Source organism: Meleagris gallopavo, chromosome 2, assembly GCF_905368555.1.
Source record: "Meleagris gallopavo chromosome 2, MGAL_WU_HG_1.1, whole genome shotgun sequence".
NCBI classification, from domain to species: Eukaryota; Metazoa; Chordata; class Aves; order Galliformes; family Phasianidae; genus Meleagris; species Meleagris gallopavo.
This window is the reverse complement of record NC_139405.1, coordinates 40,442,574-40,459,888: the sequence shown is the minus strand read 5'-3', so window position 1 is coordinate 40,459,888 and position 17,315 is coordinate 40,442,574. Positions and strand designations below refer to the sequence as shown.

Below are 17,315 nucleotides of genomic sequence, written 5' to 3'. Positions count from 1 at the left end.
AGGACATGATTAGAGACTTGTCTCACAAAAATGGTTATATAGCCAAAATTATAAGTTTATTTGATAAAAAGAAAAACGCAGTGGTATTGTTCCTCTTAAAAGTGGTTGGTTAAATAGCACCAAAGTATCACTTTAATTTGTGCAGTTAAATTTTGAAACAGCAAGGTTTTTTAGGGGAATTTAGCCTTCCTTGCTGTTTTTCCCCCTTCTTCCTCCTCTTCTGGGTATGGGAGGGTCTTTCTGACAACAATCACAAATCCAGCGACCTAAGAAAAGAAAGTTATCAATTAATGGGAAACTACCTTTTTTGTATTCACTCATCTACTTACGCACCTTTCGCCATTTTAATAGGTTCTCAGCAACTTGTAGCACTTCCTTTAATGTATAAAACCAGTTCTTCTTTAAAACGTTAAGTATCTTTTCTAAAAGGTACAGAAAGCAGCATGTACAGTTCACCATCCCTTGCAGACTCACTGCATGTAACAGTTGGTTACTCTAACACCTGCGGATCTCAAGAAATACCAGCATTGCTAAGGCAGTGGTTATTAGAAAAGAAATGACAAACTACGAGGTTACATGTTGGATTTTCATATGAATGACCGCAGTTCAAGGTTATGGGTGGTTACAGCAGAAAAGAATGGCAGTTGAAGAATGTTGCTATTGTGCCACAGGGTAGGAGGGCCTGTTTCCCAAACTAATGTGAGTTATTTCAGTGCAGTTGGGCAGCGCGGATAAAAGTGCTGGCAGGGGTTCAACACCAGACCTTGTACTAAAACCTGTTAACAGAGGGAACAGTAACGGCTTGAGCAAAGAGTAAGAATATTAACTATTTATATTACAACAGCTGGAATCTCAAAAGCTGCTTTGCTCATTTTAAAGTTTTGTAGGAATATTATCTATTTTGCTTAGATTCTCTCCTTAAGTCAGAATGAAAGTTGAATCAGCCACAGAACCTGGACTGAAGTGAGAGCAAGCTCTAGTGCTTTCCCAAATGGGAATATATATTGAGGTAATAGTTACAGGGAATACTGTCACTGAATACGTCATCACGAACGTAGCATGGATTTAGTATATGTGAAAAGCAATGCTGCTACCAGTTATGCCTCTGAAGTTTTCTTTACACTGCCTTGAGTTGGACAGGAGATACCAATGAGCAGTTTATTCAAAGATATAAGCTGCCTGAAATTTAGGTACCTCACTTCCAACTTTGACATCTAAGAATAAAAAGAGCAAGGAAAGGTGTTTAAAAAGGTGTCTACAAATACTATATTAAGCATACTTTTTAATTTAGAAATTAAAATAATAGCACCCTTTATTAATGTGAAAGCTGTATTCCAGCAATATGCAGCAATACAGGCGTCTTTACAGGTTTCTTTTAAGAAAAGAGGTAATTATTCTCAGTATTCTGTGGAAATATTTATTTAAAATAGCTCCAAGTGGGTCTGGATTTTGTTGTAAAAGCCAATTATATCTCTTATTCAGGAATTGCCAGGTTAAACTGTGCATAACCAAATATACAGAAATAAAGCTTATGAAAAAATGGGACCCTACTGGATGCTTTCCAACACTGTTCATCCTTACCCTTCACACAGCTTTTAAACTTCTTTCAAAAGCAACACATCTATTCTGACAGAATCCCCAGGACTCAGAGGAGGTGGAAAGAGAACAATTAAATCTTTATTACCTGAGGGAATAGCGTCAAGCCCCACACAAAAAGTGTGATAACCACGGTCACATACATCACAGAACATCATTTCTTCTTCATGGTGAGGCTGCCCACATATAATGCATGTTTTACACTCCATACATTGCCAAGGGTAAGTCTTAATCATAGCAACAAGCTCCGGGGTCATATCAAGGCAAGAAGGGTGGCCTAGATTAAAACCAATATTATTACTATGTCTGAAATGAAATGAAAAACTATTTAGACTGCTTTTACAGAAGCTGAAGCCAAGCTCACCTCCTGGTGAGATCTGATAGTACACTGAACGTGTCAGTACATCTAACATTAAATAGGAAGCTTTAACGAAGGAGAGAACAGGCAACGGAACTGTTGTACACAAGTACAAATATTTCCACCAAAAAGCTGTCAGAGATACTCCCTTAGGAATCCAGTTAGCCATACAGATACTTACCACTGTTGTCACACTGGGAGCAATGTATAAGAGCTTCAGCTTTTCCTTTCTTGTTGGACTCCTTACCCTTCAGACAAATTCCACATATAGCATTTGGAATGACCTTTGGCTGGAAGGGTAGAAGAGGACTATAAATTCATTCCAGAAGAATTCACAGATTTAACAGGAAATGTATCTCCTTAACTCTTAAAATTAATGATTTAGCTGCTGGGTGAACCTTAGTACATAGGACAATAACTGACAATGAGTGATGTTTCAATCTTTGATTAACTATGTACAATTTTGCACTTGGCACACCTGTAGTGAGCATGGTGTAAATTCAGCTGGAGTAGAGCATGTAGTAGTGTCTTCCTCTGAATTCATCAGCTAACAATCCTCTACATGTAAATTACATGATGTAACATTAAAAGTTTCAGGGATTTTGTATTTTTTTTCACCGAAATAGAATACTTCTTTACGAATGGCCATGCAGATTTTCCATGTGGAATAAATTAAACACCCTTTGCATCGACTCTCTAAATATAAAAATTTAATCACAAAAGCAATAAACTAGATTTTTGTATCATTAGTTTTAAAGTATCTGGCTAACTATATTATATACTGCTACCCTTCCTTCTTGTGTCCAATCGTAACAGCAGTAAGAAATATACACCACTGTATCTAATTATAGTTTTATAATATTTCTAAGAGATCATCTGGAGCCTATCTGGGTGCATGAGATGCATTTAAAAGGTAAGAGAGAAATAGGAGCCTGTTAAACTGAGCAACGTTTGTGGATTAATTCTGTGTCCAAAACCAAAAGACAAACCAACAGAGTTCTAACCCAATGATGATCAAAGAAGATACAAGGCATTACATTTTTCAGAAACATCTTCGTGAGGACCAAAGAACAACCCAAGCATTATGAACTTCAGACACATTTCAGTACACTGTTGAGTTTTGACCACTGCTTAATAATTTCAAACCCAATTTCTCACTAATTTCAATATAGTCCTCACTGATTTTAACGACTATTGCCAGAGTTTTGAAAAGAAATGCTGCTGCAAAGACACAGCTTTGTGTCTAGAGGGAATTCAAGGCATATTCCATTTTTTGTGGGATCAAATGGCTCATCAGTAAGCAAGAACAGTCCCAGTCAACTACCAACCATTTGTGGGGAGAAGAATGAAGTTTAATTAAAAAGAAAAAAAAGAAAAAAAAGTAAAAAGATATATTTAAAAACAACAAACAAAAAGCAGATCTTTTGTAATGCAACTTATAGTTAAGTGCATCTATTGCCCCTGCCAGTTTTTATTCCAGTACCTACATTGAGTTAAAAAAACAAGAATAATCTGAACTCATATTTAAGTGGTCAGGACACATTGCTTAACGATTTATGAAATGTTCCATCTGTTTAAGTAAAAACACAGTTACTGTCTCTGATGTTGACTGGTCTAAACAGTTTTATTTAAAAACAAAAAAACAAAAAAAAACCACCATATCAGCTCTTGGTAACTTCCTACAAAAGATGACAGAGGCATTCATACAGACTTTTTTTGCTTATTTATTTTAAAAAAGCATAGTCAACCTGTTTTATACATAAATATAATAAAACAATAAAAGAAGTCTAACATTCACAAAAGTCTCTACAAAGTAATAAATATAATGGAAACAAAAACACACATAAAATCTCTTACTGTGAACTAATCTATGTGTCCTACATGTATACCTTTATACCCTGCTCCTCTTAACAAAAGTGGCACATGCTTAAACTTTGTCAGTGTTGCAGCATCTACCCTTCTGTTGTTCAGCCTACATTCTAATTTATATCATGGTTGTGTTTTTATCTATTTTCTAAGTAAATCAAGCCTTTCTAGAATAGCAAGTGCACTTCTCTAATCAGACTTCTAGTTTGTTACAAATTTGTATCTCACTGCCTTTAATATTCAGCAGCATACTCCCTTGTACTCCATCAAAACTAAAGTGAGCTACTTTCTGGTCACTGTACTTGCATCAGGGTACGTGCATTAACGCTCTGCTCTATATATTTCTAAAGTCAGACACTGATACAGGTGCATTAATTAAATCTGCTTCCATCTACACTTACTTCACTAAATTGTGTTTATTAGAAATCGTGCATTTAGGGGGTGGGTAGGATGGGAATCACAGCCTATTAATAATACAGTTCCAACAGTATGGAAGTAATTTTTTTTCTTTTTTTTTTTTTTATAAAAAAGGAAAAAAAATGAAAGATTTCACATTTTTTTAACAATTCAAGTTCTGCTATCATAAATGGCTTTTAGAAACACTATGAGGGAAGTGTTATCAAAGCCAAATGGGAATTCATAATATCCCATCGATTATATTTTGCTTTGTACATATTCATCTAATCAGGGTAAGGAAGGGGGGGCAAAAGAATGCAGGTCAAATAGATGATTGCTCTGTCAGTTTTAAATCTCCATGCTGCTGTGCTGCAGCTCTCAAAGTCAGCATTTCAATTATGCCATTTTTGCAAGGTCTTATTCTGAACACAAAGCATTCCACTTGCACATATATAGACCCAAAATAGAAGTGTTGTAAAATATAGTTTCTCAATACATTTCAGTTTTATGTGCAAACAAAAAAAAACAAAACAAAAAAACCAACCAAACAAAAAACAAACAAACAAAAAAAAAACAAAAATGAAAACCTCCTTTACTTTCAACAATACCCTGTGTGTGCAATTGCAATAGCCAGTCCTGCAGCAACAGACTTGCTACTTGTAATGTGACAAAACATCAACACATTCTAATCCTTCTTTGTTTAAGAACTGACAATAAGAATGCCTCCATACAAAATACATTATTTCTTTTACTTAAAATTTAACTCCGTGGAAATGTGTGAATCCTGTAATACTCACAATGTGTCTATAACTATACATTTGCATTCTGATGCCACAGCAATTATCCTTCAATTAAACCACAAGTAACCAAATTTACTGTCCTACAAAAATAGTCAGATATTAGAGAATGATACAGAACAAAAGTATTACAAAGTTTTAGAATTCACAGGGACAACATTTTAAATCAGTTAAGTTTTTAGCTCAAAGTGCCTTAACATTCAGGCACGTGTGGTATATAATTATCTTGAGTTTTTAACTGACTAACAAACAAGTCTTTCTGTCTTACTAGCTAAAGTGTCTCATATAATCGAGTTTACTGAAAGCATTTAAACACTCCCATGAACAAGAAAGCCAGTCCTCCCAACACAGCATCACCACCTTGACCTAACAATGGACTGAGGGCTGAGGCAGGCAGGATACAGCTGCCATCGAAAAGATGTGGCACTGTGAATTTCCAGTAACAGATTGTTACTCATGCAGTTGGTGACTTTGAACCCATAATTGCTATGGGAATCCATTTCCGAAATGCAATGCTGTATACCACCAATATAACTTTTTTTAGAGTTCTGTTGTTTAAAATTATTTTCTATGCATTCAAAAGGCCATGCATAGATTAAACTAAAGCAAATACTCAGAAATCTCAAAGTTAAGTGAAACTTCTTTACGTAAACCAGTGGCACACAATCTCTAACATCAAGGTAAACAAAGCTAAAAGAATGTCAAGTGCCATTGTAGGATTTCATGTTCATGGGAACATAGGTATGCATTCTGAGTCTACAACAATTTGTGAAGTTACATATAAAAAATAAACTTATGGTACCACAGTCTAAATCTCCATAGTTTGCATACTTCTTTTAAGTTTATGAAAGACAAAGCACAATTGGAGCTTGACACCTGCTATGAATTTTTACAGTTACTGTATGTAGAGAAAATTTATCAGAGCTCTCCAATTCTTGTTGTATATTAGCTTCTTAGTTTATAGCTTATTTATTGTTAACTTGGTGCCTATAGATCAGAAACAGTTTTGAATACAGAATGCAAACCATCGACAACACACTCTTGCTGAGAAAGTTTCTTGATATGTATGATCTCGCCACTGACAAACAGTTTTCTTTTTCATAACCTCTCTTAACATGCACTCCTGTTTGTTCTATAAACCTTATGTTAATATAATGTCTTTCTTCTCTATAGGCGTATTCCTGCTCCTGTATGTCACAGGAAAATTCTTATTCCTTTCAGTGGAACAGGATTGGACATCATGTTTTAGAAGTGTTAAGTTATATTCAAAACACTTCTTGTTAAGCAGAGAAACAATAATGATAACACATGTCGATTTCTGTTTCTTCTGAAAAGTATCAATCTTCTTAACATCTCATTTTTTTTTTAATTATTCTACAGTAATACTGATGATTTGTGTCTTAGGTTTGGCAATTACTGCTTCATAGCTCAAATGTATTAACATCTTAACTGAGTCAGATAAAAGCATATTGCCTACAAACTTTTCTACATAGTATGAACTACATAAAATGCTCTTTTCCATATAGTGTTAAAGTGGTTATGTAGTGTTGCCTGTACAATTGTTGCAAGCTTCTTGCCTTTCATCCTATACATCACAACATCTCAAGATGAAAGACTATTTAAAATGAACATTATAACAACATGTTCAGCCACATCGCTGCACTTTACAGCACTGATCTCTAGGTATGTACTAAATAGTACAAAAATAACGGATACCAAGTGCTAGTTTTGAACTTGCAAGTAATTCTGACTGGCATGTCAAAGTCAAGGCAGACAGAAAGATGTAGAGTTCCAATGACCAGTCCACAATGCATTTTTCTAGTGTAACTGCCTAGGAATCAGAGAAGTTAACAGAAACAGAGGCCGCTGTATAGCTGGAGTACAGGAGAGGCCCATGTGAAATAAAAGCCAAAAGGAAGTAAGGAAGCAAACAGAAGGAGCACACAACAGGAGAGCAGCTAGTGAAGTACAGCAAGCAGAAGTTCCATAATACTGAAATACAAGTATTTCAGGGAGAGGCTGGTCAGTAAAGATGTTCAGTCAGGGGCTTTTTTCTTCTACCTTGTACCCAGGAACTGATTTGGGTAATACAGAACGTTTGGAACCATCTTTTCTTGGAGTAGCACTTTTGTCTCTTGTTTTTTGTCTTCCCTGAAAAGAATCTTCCTGGTTGTCTGTGGCGCAATCACCTTCAGATACATTGCCAGACGAATTGTCCTATAATGAAAATACCATAGCTATATTTTTTACTTTTTTGGATAGACAGACAAGTCTTTTGTATGCCCCTTAGAGCCGACTAAGGTAAAAGAAGGACATATCTTTCCTTCTACAAAAGCATGGGGTACATCACGATATAAAACATCTTTTCTCGTAACCTTTATCTATTTGTTTTCATGCTAACAGACTGGCATCAGCAATAACAGTAATGCTTTTTCAGTTATCTTGATAGCATAGTGGGATACACTAGTTCTTTGAACCATTTTCCTTTGATAGTCAGCAAGAAATCAATTATATGCAAGATATTTACATAACAGAGGGCCAGCAAAAAGTTAAAAGTGCCCTGGCCATGCATTTAAAGTGTTATTACCAAACAGCGCTATCTCAAATTAAATATGCAAAGGTTTTTTCTGCTACCCTCATCTGTCGTTTTCACCAGGAGCACCCTAAATATTTCATGTGGATTGCAGCAGAAGAATGCCAAAGGCAAAACATGCTTCAACACTTAATACAGAACCAAACATAAATTTTATGCTGCAGTTAAATAATTTTTTGAGGAATGGGAAGGTAAGAAATAAGGGGAAGAGGTTCAAAGAAAGTGAGAGACCAACATAAGCATAACTGAGAGCAGCAGCACAAGATTTTTCTCAGAGAAGCGTTAATAAAGGCCTCCAAAAAGCTCCAGCAGAAAACAATACAATCAATCACATTTCTTACACTAAAAATTGAAAGGCCGTGTAACAATGGTGCCCTACAGTAACAGGCACTCTGCACAAGCAAAGTAATCTGCCTATGCCCCAGAACCTAAAATCAAAACCGACTAAACAGACACAGGACAAAAGGAGAAGCATAACAAAAGCAAAGCCAACTACATGGTAAAAAGAAATTGTATGTTTCACAGCTGTTGGGTGTTTTTATTTATTTTTTTAAGTATGGCAGGGTTATTTAGGACAAATCCACTAAAACACTACAGACCAGAAAAACTGCTACCTGATTCCAACGATGGGGAGGGGATAAAAGGAAAAAGCATATTATAGGACTCAATAGGGAGAATGGCAGGCAGTTCAGGACTCAGGAAAAGAGGCTTGAGAACTGTCTACTTTCGTATTCAACAGTTATTTTGCCCAAACAATACCTTCCAATGATTACTAAAGAAGCCCTGCTCTATACCAAACTCACTTCATAAGAATCTCCTTTCAAATATTCCCTACACCTTTCCCACAGAAGCACATTTTCCTTTTTGTATTCTTTCATCAAAAAGCCATCTGAACTTCTGTGGAAAATGAAAGGATAACCTGCTCAGTCCAATTACTTTTCTTTGCCGTTCATAAAAATGGAAGCCAGCAGAAATGGGAACTAGAAACAGGTGATTAAAGACCAACTATTAAAACAAACAAACAAACAAAAAAACTTCACAACCTGGAGTACGATTAAACCAAATTTTTGTGTTGAAATTTAAGATGCTAATTACTTTTTCTTTCCCCAAAATGCAAGCAAAAAGGGCATATTAACACTATCACTTCAATTCTACAAGCTGACCCCTTCCATTCTTCTTTAGTTATGAGTATTTTGTGAATATTTATCAATAAATATTCATATGGAGAAATTTCACATTTTTTTTACCCTCTATCAATTACTACTATCTAACATTTTAGTCAGCTGAACTAGAAGTTGTTAAATGCACCTGCGATTTTATATTCTGTTTTTCTTAGAATTAGGGCTTAATTTTTAGAAGATGGTCAGCACCAATACACCGACAACACCAATACCAATGATTTAGTTGTACCTGGACAGCTCATCTGAAGCACAACTGTTCCTGAGTATCAACAAACACTACCAAGGTAGGTACGTGAAACTTTCACTTATATTCCAGTAACAGTTAATTTGAAGTTTGCATAAGTAAAGAGAACATACACACCTATTAAAGATTTATCATAAAACAACACCAAAACTGCTTTCAAACTTTTCTTTAAACTGCAACAATAAAGTAACTGTTTCTGTATTGAATACTTCCTGCTTTTACTTCATAGGAAAACACAATAAACAAGGTTATTAAGTCCTTTGGTTTAGTGATAGGATACATTCTATGAAACTAAAATAGCAAAATATGCTAGGAACTGAACTGAAATTCACTCCTCTCAGAAATGCTAGCAGCCAGACCTGTCACTTGAGGAAAAGGCTGTAAGAAGGAAGTTTCTTCAAAACTTATTTAAAAAGAAGAAAAAAGGGGCCTGATATTCCAGAGATTTGTTTGACTTACTTCAAAAACAGAGCAAAATGGAAAGTTGAAGAGAAACGTTATAAAATAGAGAAGTACTAAAAAGATGAGAATTTTGAGTTTGCAATTCTACTTCAATTTACAAACGTTAAAAGATTCTAATAAGAAATTACTGAAACTAGAAAAGGCAAAGAGAAAGGATTATTTTTGTTGTTGAAGAATACTTTCAATTTGTCTCACCGAATTGCCTTTGGTTTTCCGTTTCTCGTCACCTCGCCCTTCCTCTGCATCATCTGAATCCCCATCACTGTCTAATGCAGGCAGCTCTGGATCCAAAGGGGGTTCGTAAAGAGCTGTGTTTAATGGTAAGTAACGAAGTTCATCTGGAGAATATCTAAAGTTATTAAATAAATAAATGAATGCCTGTGCACTTTATGCACAGATATTACTCACAAAATATACAAGAAAATTAGAAAGAAAGAGTAAGAAATGTAAATAACTCCAACCCTCCTTTTCAGGGAAGCACATATAAACATGCACTTCTAAAAAGATGGGAAACTTACTTATTTATCCCCACAAATGTTATACTATTTAGTACTTGTCATCTTTGTGTAGGCAGCTATTCGTGGAACACAGGAAGAGTATATTTGAATGTTGCAAATCTGTGCAATCATAAAAGATCACCTGAATGTCTACAGATTTTTAATCAATCCATGCCAACAAGCCATATACTTTGTTTATAGAAGTATATAGCATCAGTTCTAACCCAGGGCAGACAAAGAGTTGGGGTCTAAAGCAAAATAAGTTGGTAGATTCCAGATCAAGTTTCATTCAAGGGGAAAAAATTGCAAATAAAAATAACTACAGGATAACGTCAAGATTTAACCAGATTATCTGAGCGGGCTGAATTTCAGGCACCACATTACATCAGAGGAGGGGACACTCTCACAGCAAGTATTTACATATGTGATGTTGACAAAAGTCCCCATGCTGCACATTTATTAGACTAGCAAGTGCCTCAAGCATAAGAATAATTCAAAACTTTGCTGCAAATATACTCAAATGTTTTCCACCAGCCAGATGTAGAGATCAGTGCAAAAGAAACAGCAGTTGCAATGCTTTTAAAATACCTTTTGTAGTACTCCTGGAACTGGCCGGGTATGAGAGCCACTGGATAAGGACTAACCTTTGTTCTCTCTGTTGGCAAGATTTTGTATTTTCCTTGAGGCACCTGGATAATCTGTTGTTTAACACAAAACAATGAAGTTCTTGTTTTGTAAACTTACGAACTTTCCTTACCCTCCATTCCCTGCAAATATTTTTGGATGTGCCAGTTTATCCCATTTACTCAATCAGAACAGCAACCTGAGCTCTCCCATAGAAAATACAATTCATTAAAATGACAAGAGATCCCACTCATAAAACAGTATTAAGATTTAAGTCTAATCAGGATGTGCTTGGTGAACTGAAAGAGGTAAGACTACTTCTAATAGTACAGCATGTAAAATCATTTAAAAAAAAAAATTAGCAATTGAAGCAGTAATCCTGAACTTTTGTGAGAAGCATCTTTGATGTTAATTATTATTGAGGGTCCAAACTGGCAACAACTGGTAGCAACAATACTGCCATTTAATGTCAAAATCAGACTGTGCCACTAGAAAATCCCATTAATAATAAAATACATGAAAAAGAACCTTATAGAAGCCTTCTTTCCTTAGAAACAAGTCAAAGGAATTATTCATTATCTTGTTTGTAATGTATCACTGTCAGGAAGATATTACCTTCCCAAAATATATCACCTTACTGAAATAATTTGCACAGACAAAATGTTACATCTAACAAAAATAAGGGTGTAAAATTTGATACAGAGCATTCTTTTAGATAAACAGCTTACTTTTTAAATAAATATACTGTTCAGAGAGAATTTTAGAAGCATTCCAAAAAAGAACTGGCCATTTACATGAACAGATATAACAACAGAAGCTTCTTAACCTAAACATCCTCTGAATTTTATGCTGTTACCAGCAGATTAGAGACAACAAAGGAAAAGCTTACTTGGATAGAAGTTACAAAAAGTTTTATATTAAATGTACTTGAAATTATTCTTTTTAACCATGGTGTGAAATGGTTAAAGCCCCTATGTCTCTGTGATGAGATTAATCAACCCCCTGAATGATAAGATTGTTAGAAGGGTTCTAAGAAACACGCTTACTAAAACATGGAGCTACCTTTTGGCACTGATATAAAAAATTAATTTGCCTACATGTGTCTGTAAATCAAAATAGGCTCTTCTCTCTTCCATTCGCTCTCGGTTTAAATTGCTGTTGAATTCCGCAGCCTTCTTGGCAGCTTTTTTAATATATTCTGGAACTTTACTGGCTTCTACTTTCTGTGTGTTCTGCTGCTGCATTTGCTGAAACAAAAACAACCTTATTAGCTTACACACATTTCACTACCAGTTTGTGAACGCTTTTTTATATATTCCATGTTACAGATCTGGTTCACTTAACATACGCAGTTTACTCACAGAGTACTCTTTATAATGATCTGTTATTCGCTGACGTTCTTTCTCTTGCAGTATAACAGAATACTCGGCATGTTTGGCAGGGTATTCTTTAATCATAAGATCAATTACTTCATCACTACGCAAAGCTGTTAGACCTAAAATAGATAAAAGCAACAATGATGCTATCTGGCAAAACTAACTGTGGGTTATTTATATCTCACAATCATCAACTGAAGTTTTTGAGCAGCTAAAGACAATAACCTACTGTGCACAATGTCTCACCCTCTATCACATAGGAGTGAACTTACGACATTTAGCTTTCAAGTCTGATTAAGGCTTTGCTTCTCCCCAGGGAGGAAAGATTCTTCCCTTGCTTACAACTACAGAACCCAAACTTCATCTTCAAACTGACTGTCACCTACTAAACTCCCCTAAGAGTTGCTGAAAGCAGGACCTGGTGACATTTGCTTCAGTTTCTTGTACTGGTGAATGGTTAGTTACGCTGCCTCGCACTATTTAATTGTGAGGTCAGGTTCTTCATACAAATCAAAAAAGAACCACTGTGAGGTCAATTCAGAGCAGCAAACTGCACACAGATGCCTGACTCCTGATTAAACTATTTCAAGTTCAGAAGTCAGAACGTGTCATTTTGCAGCTATCAAGTCACTCAGAACACCTCTTCAGAAGCTTCCAATGCAACTAATCTCTGTTGACAACAGGATAGAATTTGGCATATGTTATCACAGGGACAGCTGACGCAGCACATGCCTCTACTGTATACCTGAGATAGAATATAGCATTTTGCTTCTTCTGATACAAATTAGATATTGTTATATCCTGCATATTTAAGTAAAACTTTCAAGAGAGAAACAAAAGTAGTGTACCAAGGACTGTTAATTTATAAAATGATGTAACATCTGCACAGATCCATGGGTACACTGGGGAAAAAAAAAAACTGACAGGCATCCTTTAATTTTTAACACACTCCAAGTCACACATATTAGCAGAGAAAGAACAAATACTTGCAGTTCCTTCAATATAAAATGCATTCATGACACTGTTTTATTGCACATACACGTAAGTGGCTTAATATTCACCCTTCTGACACCTAAGACATAAGCTCAACTCTATAAAATACACTAATGTTTGCTGAGTCACTACTAATTCAGCTTAACAAGAAAGATAGACTTTTTAGTTTAAAAAATCATGCTGTTCTTTTTCTGTTAAGAAGAAAAAAGGCTATAAGAGCTAATTTACAACATAGGTTTTACTAAGTAATTGGAACAGAAACAAAATTTATTTTTAACAATCAATATTGAGGATTGATATCCTTTAGCCAATTTACACAAACTAAAAATAAAATATAAACTTGTTTTCATGTCAGAATTTACATTTTCATTTGTGAGTCATTCACTTCTCTACCAAAATGAATCACATTCTCAGTGTGTCATTTTTTATACTGTAACAAGGAATCTTTTTTTTCCTCTTACCTAACGTGCACTGAGTCTCCGTGATAACATTTAGTTCTCTGAGGTAGAGTTTCTCCTTGTGAGACAAATCTCGTCGTTCTAGATCTTCAGAGAAAACAAAAGAAAAAAACAGCAACAGAAGTGCATAAAGTTACTCAAAATCTCCCATAAACAATGTTAAAGTATTTTGAGAATTTTGCTTTCAGGCAACAAGTCTGCACTATACAGGAAATGGAATACAAAGACAAAGCCAGCTTTACAGTAAGAAATCACCAACAAAATACTTCAAAATTAAGTTGAGGTCAGTTTTCAAAAGCTACTTGCTGATCTAACACTCAACTCATTCTTTTGTACAGATTTTTCAGTGGCAAGACTGAAAAGTCTTAAATTACTGTGAAAACTGTAGGGTACATTTCCAAAATGCCAGTAACAAAACCAAAAAGTACAACATACAAAACTAATTTTGCTATGATCTTTTTTAATTAAATGGACCGTTCTGCGGTCAAAAAGACACAGAGATTACATTCAAAATGTAAGACGACAGATTTTTAGAAGAAAGATTTAAAAAAACAAATACCTGGATATTTTCTTTTAAAGGAAGTCACACCCAAATATTCACTAACTTGCTCCTGAAGCATATAGTACTCCCCTGTTTCATCCGGTGGCCACTTGTACTCTATCAGGTTTTCAGCAGGAAAATAGCTGTATCTGAGCATAAGAACAACACCAGGAGAAATCAAAGAATGCAGGGAGAAAAAGACCAATAGCTACTTGCAAGACTCAATTCAGAAAGTTAAACAAAGAATATGAAAGAGTGGAGAAGAGCCAATGCTTCAGCATATCGAACGAAACAGTAAGACTAGCAATAGAAGTATTGGTTACTGTTATACCAAAGTATTGGTATTACCCAAGGTCCTGACTAGAAGTCTCACAACTCCGAGAACTGTCTCCTGAGCCCATCCGCCGTCTTTTGGATGGCTGGCTGCCATCATTGGAATTTTCTTCGGTGTCATCCTGAAGCAAAAATGAAAATAGATATTAATCAATTTAAAGTACTGAATGGGTAATTTAGAACATCAAAAGCATTCTAAGACAATATGAAGTTTAGATATACCTGAAGTACTGAGCTATTTAATAATAGTCCACACAAAACTGACAGGACAGTTTACACAGCAAGTATAAGAACTGGAAGACAGTTTATGAAAAGATTGCGTAGCAAAAGCTTTTTGTTTATAGAGGGATTTAAAAAAACCCTAAAGCTACTGACTAGTAACGTTATATGACTCCTACCTATTCTGTGCTTGTTAGCAACAAATCTCAAAGCATCTAGTGATCAAACTTACATGATTACAAGTGAGAAACAAAAGACAGAAGCAGCCAAGCAAGTTGCATATAGTGAGCAGCAGTAGATCCAAGAACAAAACTACTTCAAATAAAACAAACTATGGACTAAAAGAAACGATGGACTAATATGAAAGCATTATTATCATAATAAATGTCAGTTCAAAAAATGATAAAATACAGACAACGTTCAAAATTCTCATACTGATTCTTACTGAATTAAAGTATTAATACACATGATGGCTTTCTGAAGTATTTGGAGCAGGTGGAGAACAACTGAAGAGAAACTGGAGCCAGTTACTATGTAGTCTCAGGAAAAAGCACCCATGACTTTTTAACTGTGTTTACTGTGGCATTTCACATTTTTAATAGAAATGCAATCTTATAAACTCAATTTCTGATCTTAATTCTATCACCATTACTACTGTATTTAAAAGGAATTGAATAGCTCAAGTCTCCCTTTATAAATGCTGAAGCAATCTTATCTTTTCAATGAAATATTAAGAATTAATTAGAAAGCCATAGACTGTATGTAAATTATCAATGCTATTTTGCTAACTTGCAGATCTTAATCATGAAACACTTTGTGTAGCGGAAGAGCTACTGCAAGTGTCTAACTTTGTGCTAAGAACAATGCTACCATTTTGGACGGCTGCTTTAACAGCTTTCAAGCAAAGCAAGCAATTGTTGATATATATATATATATATATATATACATATTTTGTAAGTTAGTGTCATCCCTGAGCTGATTTGAATTAGGTGGCCGGCTTCTGCTGGGCACAGAAAGTCATTTAGTTTTCATACGGTCCCATTACAAAGGAATTTTGGTCTGAGCAGTTTGACCTAGATTTTAAATTTCTATTTGGATTGTATTTATAAGTGAGGAAAAAGAAACCGTTTCTCTGTTATTTTTTCAGGTATGCTGACTGTGTGATTCTCTTACTTCCTCAGTCAGAAGTGGGACTTAGATTGCTCTTCGCTACAACTAATGAATGCCCCAGCTCATTCCTTCCTTCCACACAGCACCCTGATGCACTCTAGAGTTTACAACTGCTGGACAAAAACACAACTATTAAAGTCATGCTTTCCTACAGCAAAGCCGATAAGAAACTTCAAAACGCTTTTCAATAAGAGCATCGCACAAGTTTCTCCTTCCTGCTTCAAAGTTTTCTCTTTCTGAACGCCCTGTTTACACGACACGAGCACCCACACCGCAGGAGGAACGGCTGCCTCTGCTTCCTCCTCTGCTTTCGGTTTTACTCCCAGACGGACACAAAACACGCAGGGAAACGAGGCCGGCCGGTGCAAAGTACTCGGCAAACAAACGAGAACGCTCGCACCGCACTCTAAAGCGTGGTGCAGCTCAATCACGGACTGCATCGACGATTAAAAAAAAGGACAGTTCAACGCAAGACGCAGCCAAAAGAGGCCTTCCCCGCCTCGCAGAAGCACGCCCAGCAAACCCGCACGCTTCCTCGTTGGTTGGCTCTTTAAAGTTACAGAGCGAAGTCTCCGTACGCCAATCAGCTTCGAGAGCTCCGCCACGACGCTTTATTTTGTAACTGGCAGCCGGAACTACCCAAACCTCCTCCGAAAGTGCCCACCGAGCCGTGGCCGCGCGGCCGCTCGCAGCGGGACCCAAACTTCGCGGGTTGCGGCGCTCCGGCGCGGGCGGCACTTATACGAGCGAAGGCGGCCGCACGGGCGCCCAGCCCCGACCCCGCGCCACAACTTCGCCGCGGCCGCGGGAGGATGCCGCCACCCCCGAGCCCGGCGCACGCCCCGCCGCGAGGAGAGCCCGGGCTCAGCGCGTCGCCCCGCGGGGGCCGGCCGAGGCCTCCCGCCGCCGGGCCCCGAGCGCCGCGGCCGTCGTCGCGCTCACCTTCAGGGACTGGTTGCCGGGCGTGGCGGGGTCGCTGTCGCAGAGGCGCGGGGACAGGACGGCCGCCATCAGCGCCGCGGGGGCCGCCGCCGGCTGGGCGAGGAGAAGCGCCGCCGCCGCGCGCCCCGGCCTCGCGCCGCGCCCGGCTCCGCCCCCCCTCCCCCTGCGGGGGGTGGCAACGGCCCCTACCGGCCAGCCCGGGCACGAGCGCGGCGCCTCGCGCAGCTCCTGCTCCGCCCCCCTCCGGGCTGCCCGCGGCGACCCCGGCCCGCGCCGCCGGACCGGCACGCGGCCCGCCCCGCCCGCAACGCCGCGCGGACCCGGCGCCGTCGTTCCGCCACCGCTATTGCCGCCGCCGCCGCCGCGCCCTCCTCCTCCTCCTCCGGCCGCCGCAGCCGCCGCCGCTCGGGCGGCCGCGCGGCCCAGCCGCGAACGCGGGGCCGATCCGCCTCGGCAGCGCTTGGGCAGCAGCGCGGCGCGCAGGGGCAGCATCCCCCGGGCGTGGTGGGCGCCGAGCGCCGCCGCCGCCGTCCGGCGCGGGAGCTGGCCCCGGCAGGGCTGGGCTGCTCCGTCTCCGGCGCGTCAGCCGGGGACGAGCTACGTTTGTGAACCATCCACCAGCGCAGGAGGGGTGTACGGGGGGCGGGGGGGAGCACTCGCAGGAAGCCG

At 38.3% G+C, this 17,315-nt stretch overlaps 1 protein-coding gene across 4 annotated transcripts; it reads right to left on the bottom strand.

Moving 5' to 3' along the window:
* Positions 1 to 34: 34 nt before the first annotated feature.
* PHF10 (PHD finger protein 10) lies at positions 35 to 17,288 on the bottom strand. 4 transcript variants are annotated; one of them, XM_085219809.1, is made up of 12 exons: positions 16,647 to 17,288; positions 14,331 to 14,437; positions 14,001 to 14,131; positions 13,445 to 13,528; positions 11,976 to 12,109; positions 11,712 to 11,861; positions 10,579 to 10,688; positions 9,689 to 9,842; positions 7,075 to 7,230; positions 2,136 to 2,244; positions 1,685 to 1,873; positions 35 to 266 (listed from the first exon to the last, which is right to left on the bottom strand). In XM_085219809.1, the coding sequence occupies exons 1-12, from the start codon at positions 17,136 to 17,138 to the stop codon at positions 181 to 183; spliced, it is 1,902 nt and encodes a 633-aa protein (XP_085075935.1). In that variant the 5' UTR covers positions 17,139 to 17,288; the 3' UTR covers positions 35 to 180. The 4 variants fall into 4 exon arrangements, with proteins under 4 accessions (XP_085075935.1, XP_085075932.1, XP_085075933.1 ...); XM_085219806.1 differs by lacking the exon at positions 7,075 to 7,230 and having other exon boundaries at positions 16,647 to 17,174; XM_085219807.1 differs by lacking the exon at positions 7,075 to 7,230 and having other exon boundaries at positions 35 to 1,873; positions 16,647 to 17,287.
* Positions 17,289 to 17,315: the final 27 nt, after the last annotated feature.

Coding starts and splice junctions, on each gene's coding strand:
- PHF10 (XM_085219809.1), bottom strand. CDS start 17,138: ATGCTGCCCCTGCGCGCCGCGCTGCTGCCCAAGCGCTGCCGAGGCGGA. Junction 9,843..10,578: donor TTCCAGGAGTACTACAAAAG/GTATTTTAAAAG, acceptor TAATAACTTTAG/ATATTCTCCAGATGAACTTC. Junction 267..1,684: donor GCTTGACGCTATTCCCTCAG/GTAATAAAGATT, acceptor TTCTTTTCTTAG/GTCGCTGGATTTGTGATTGT.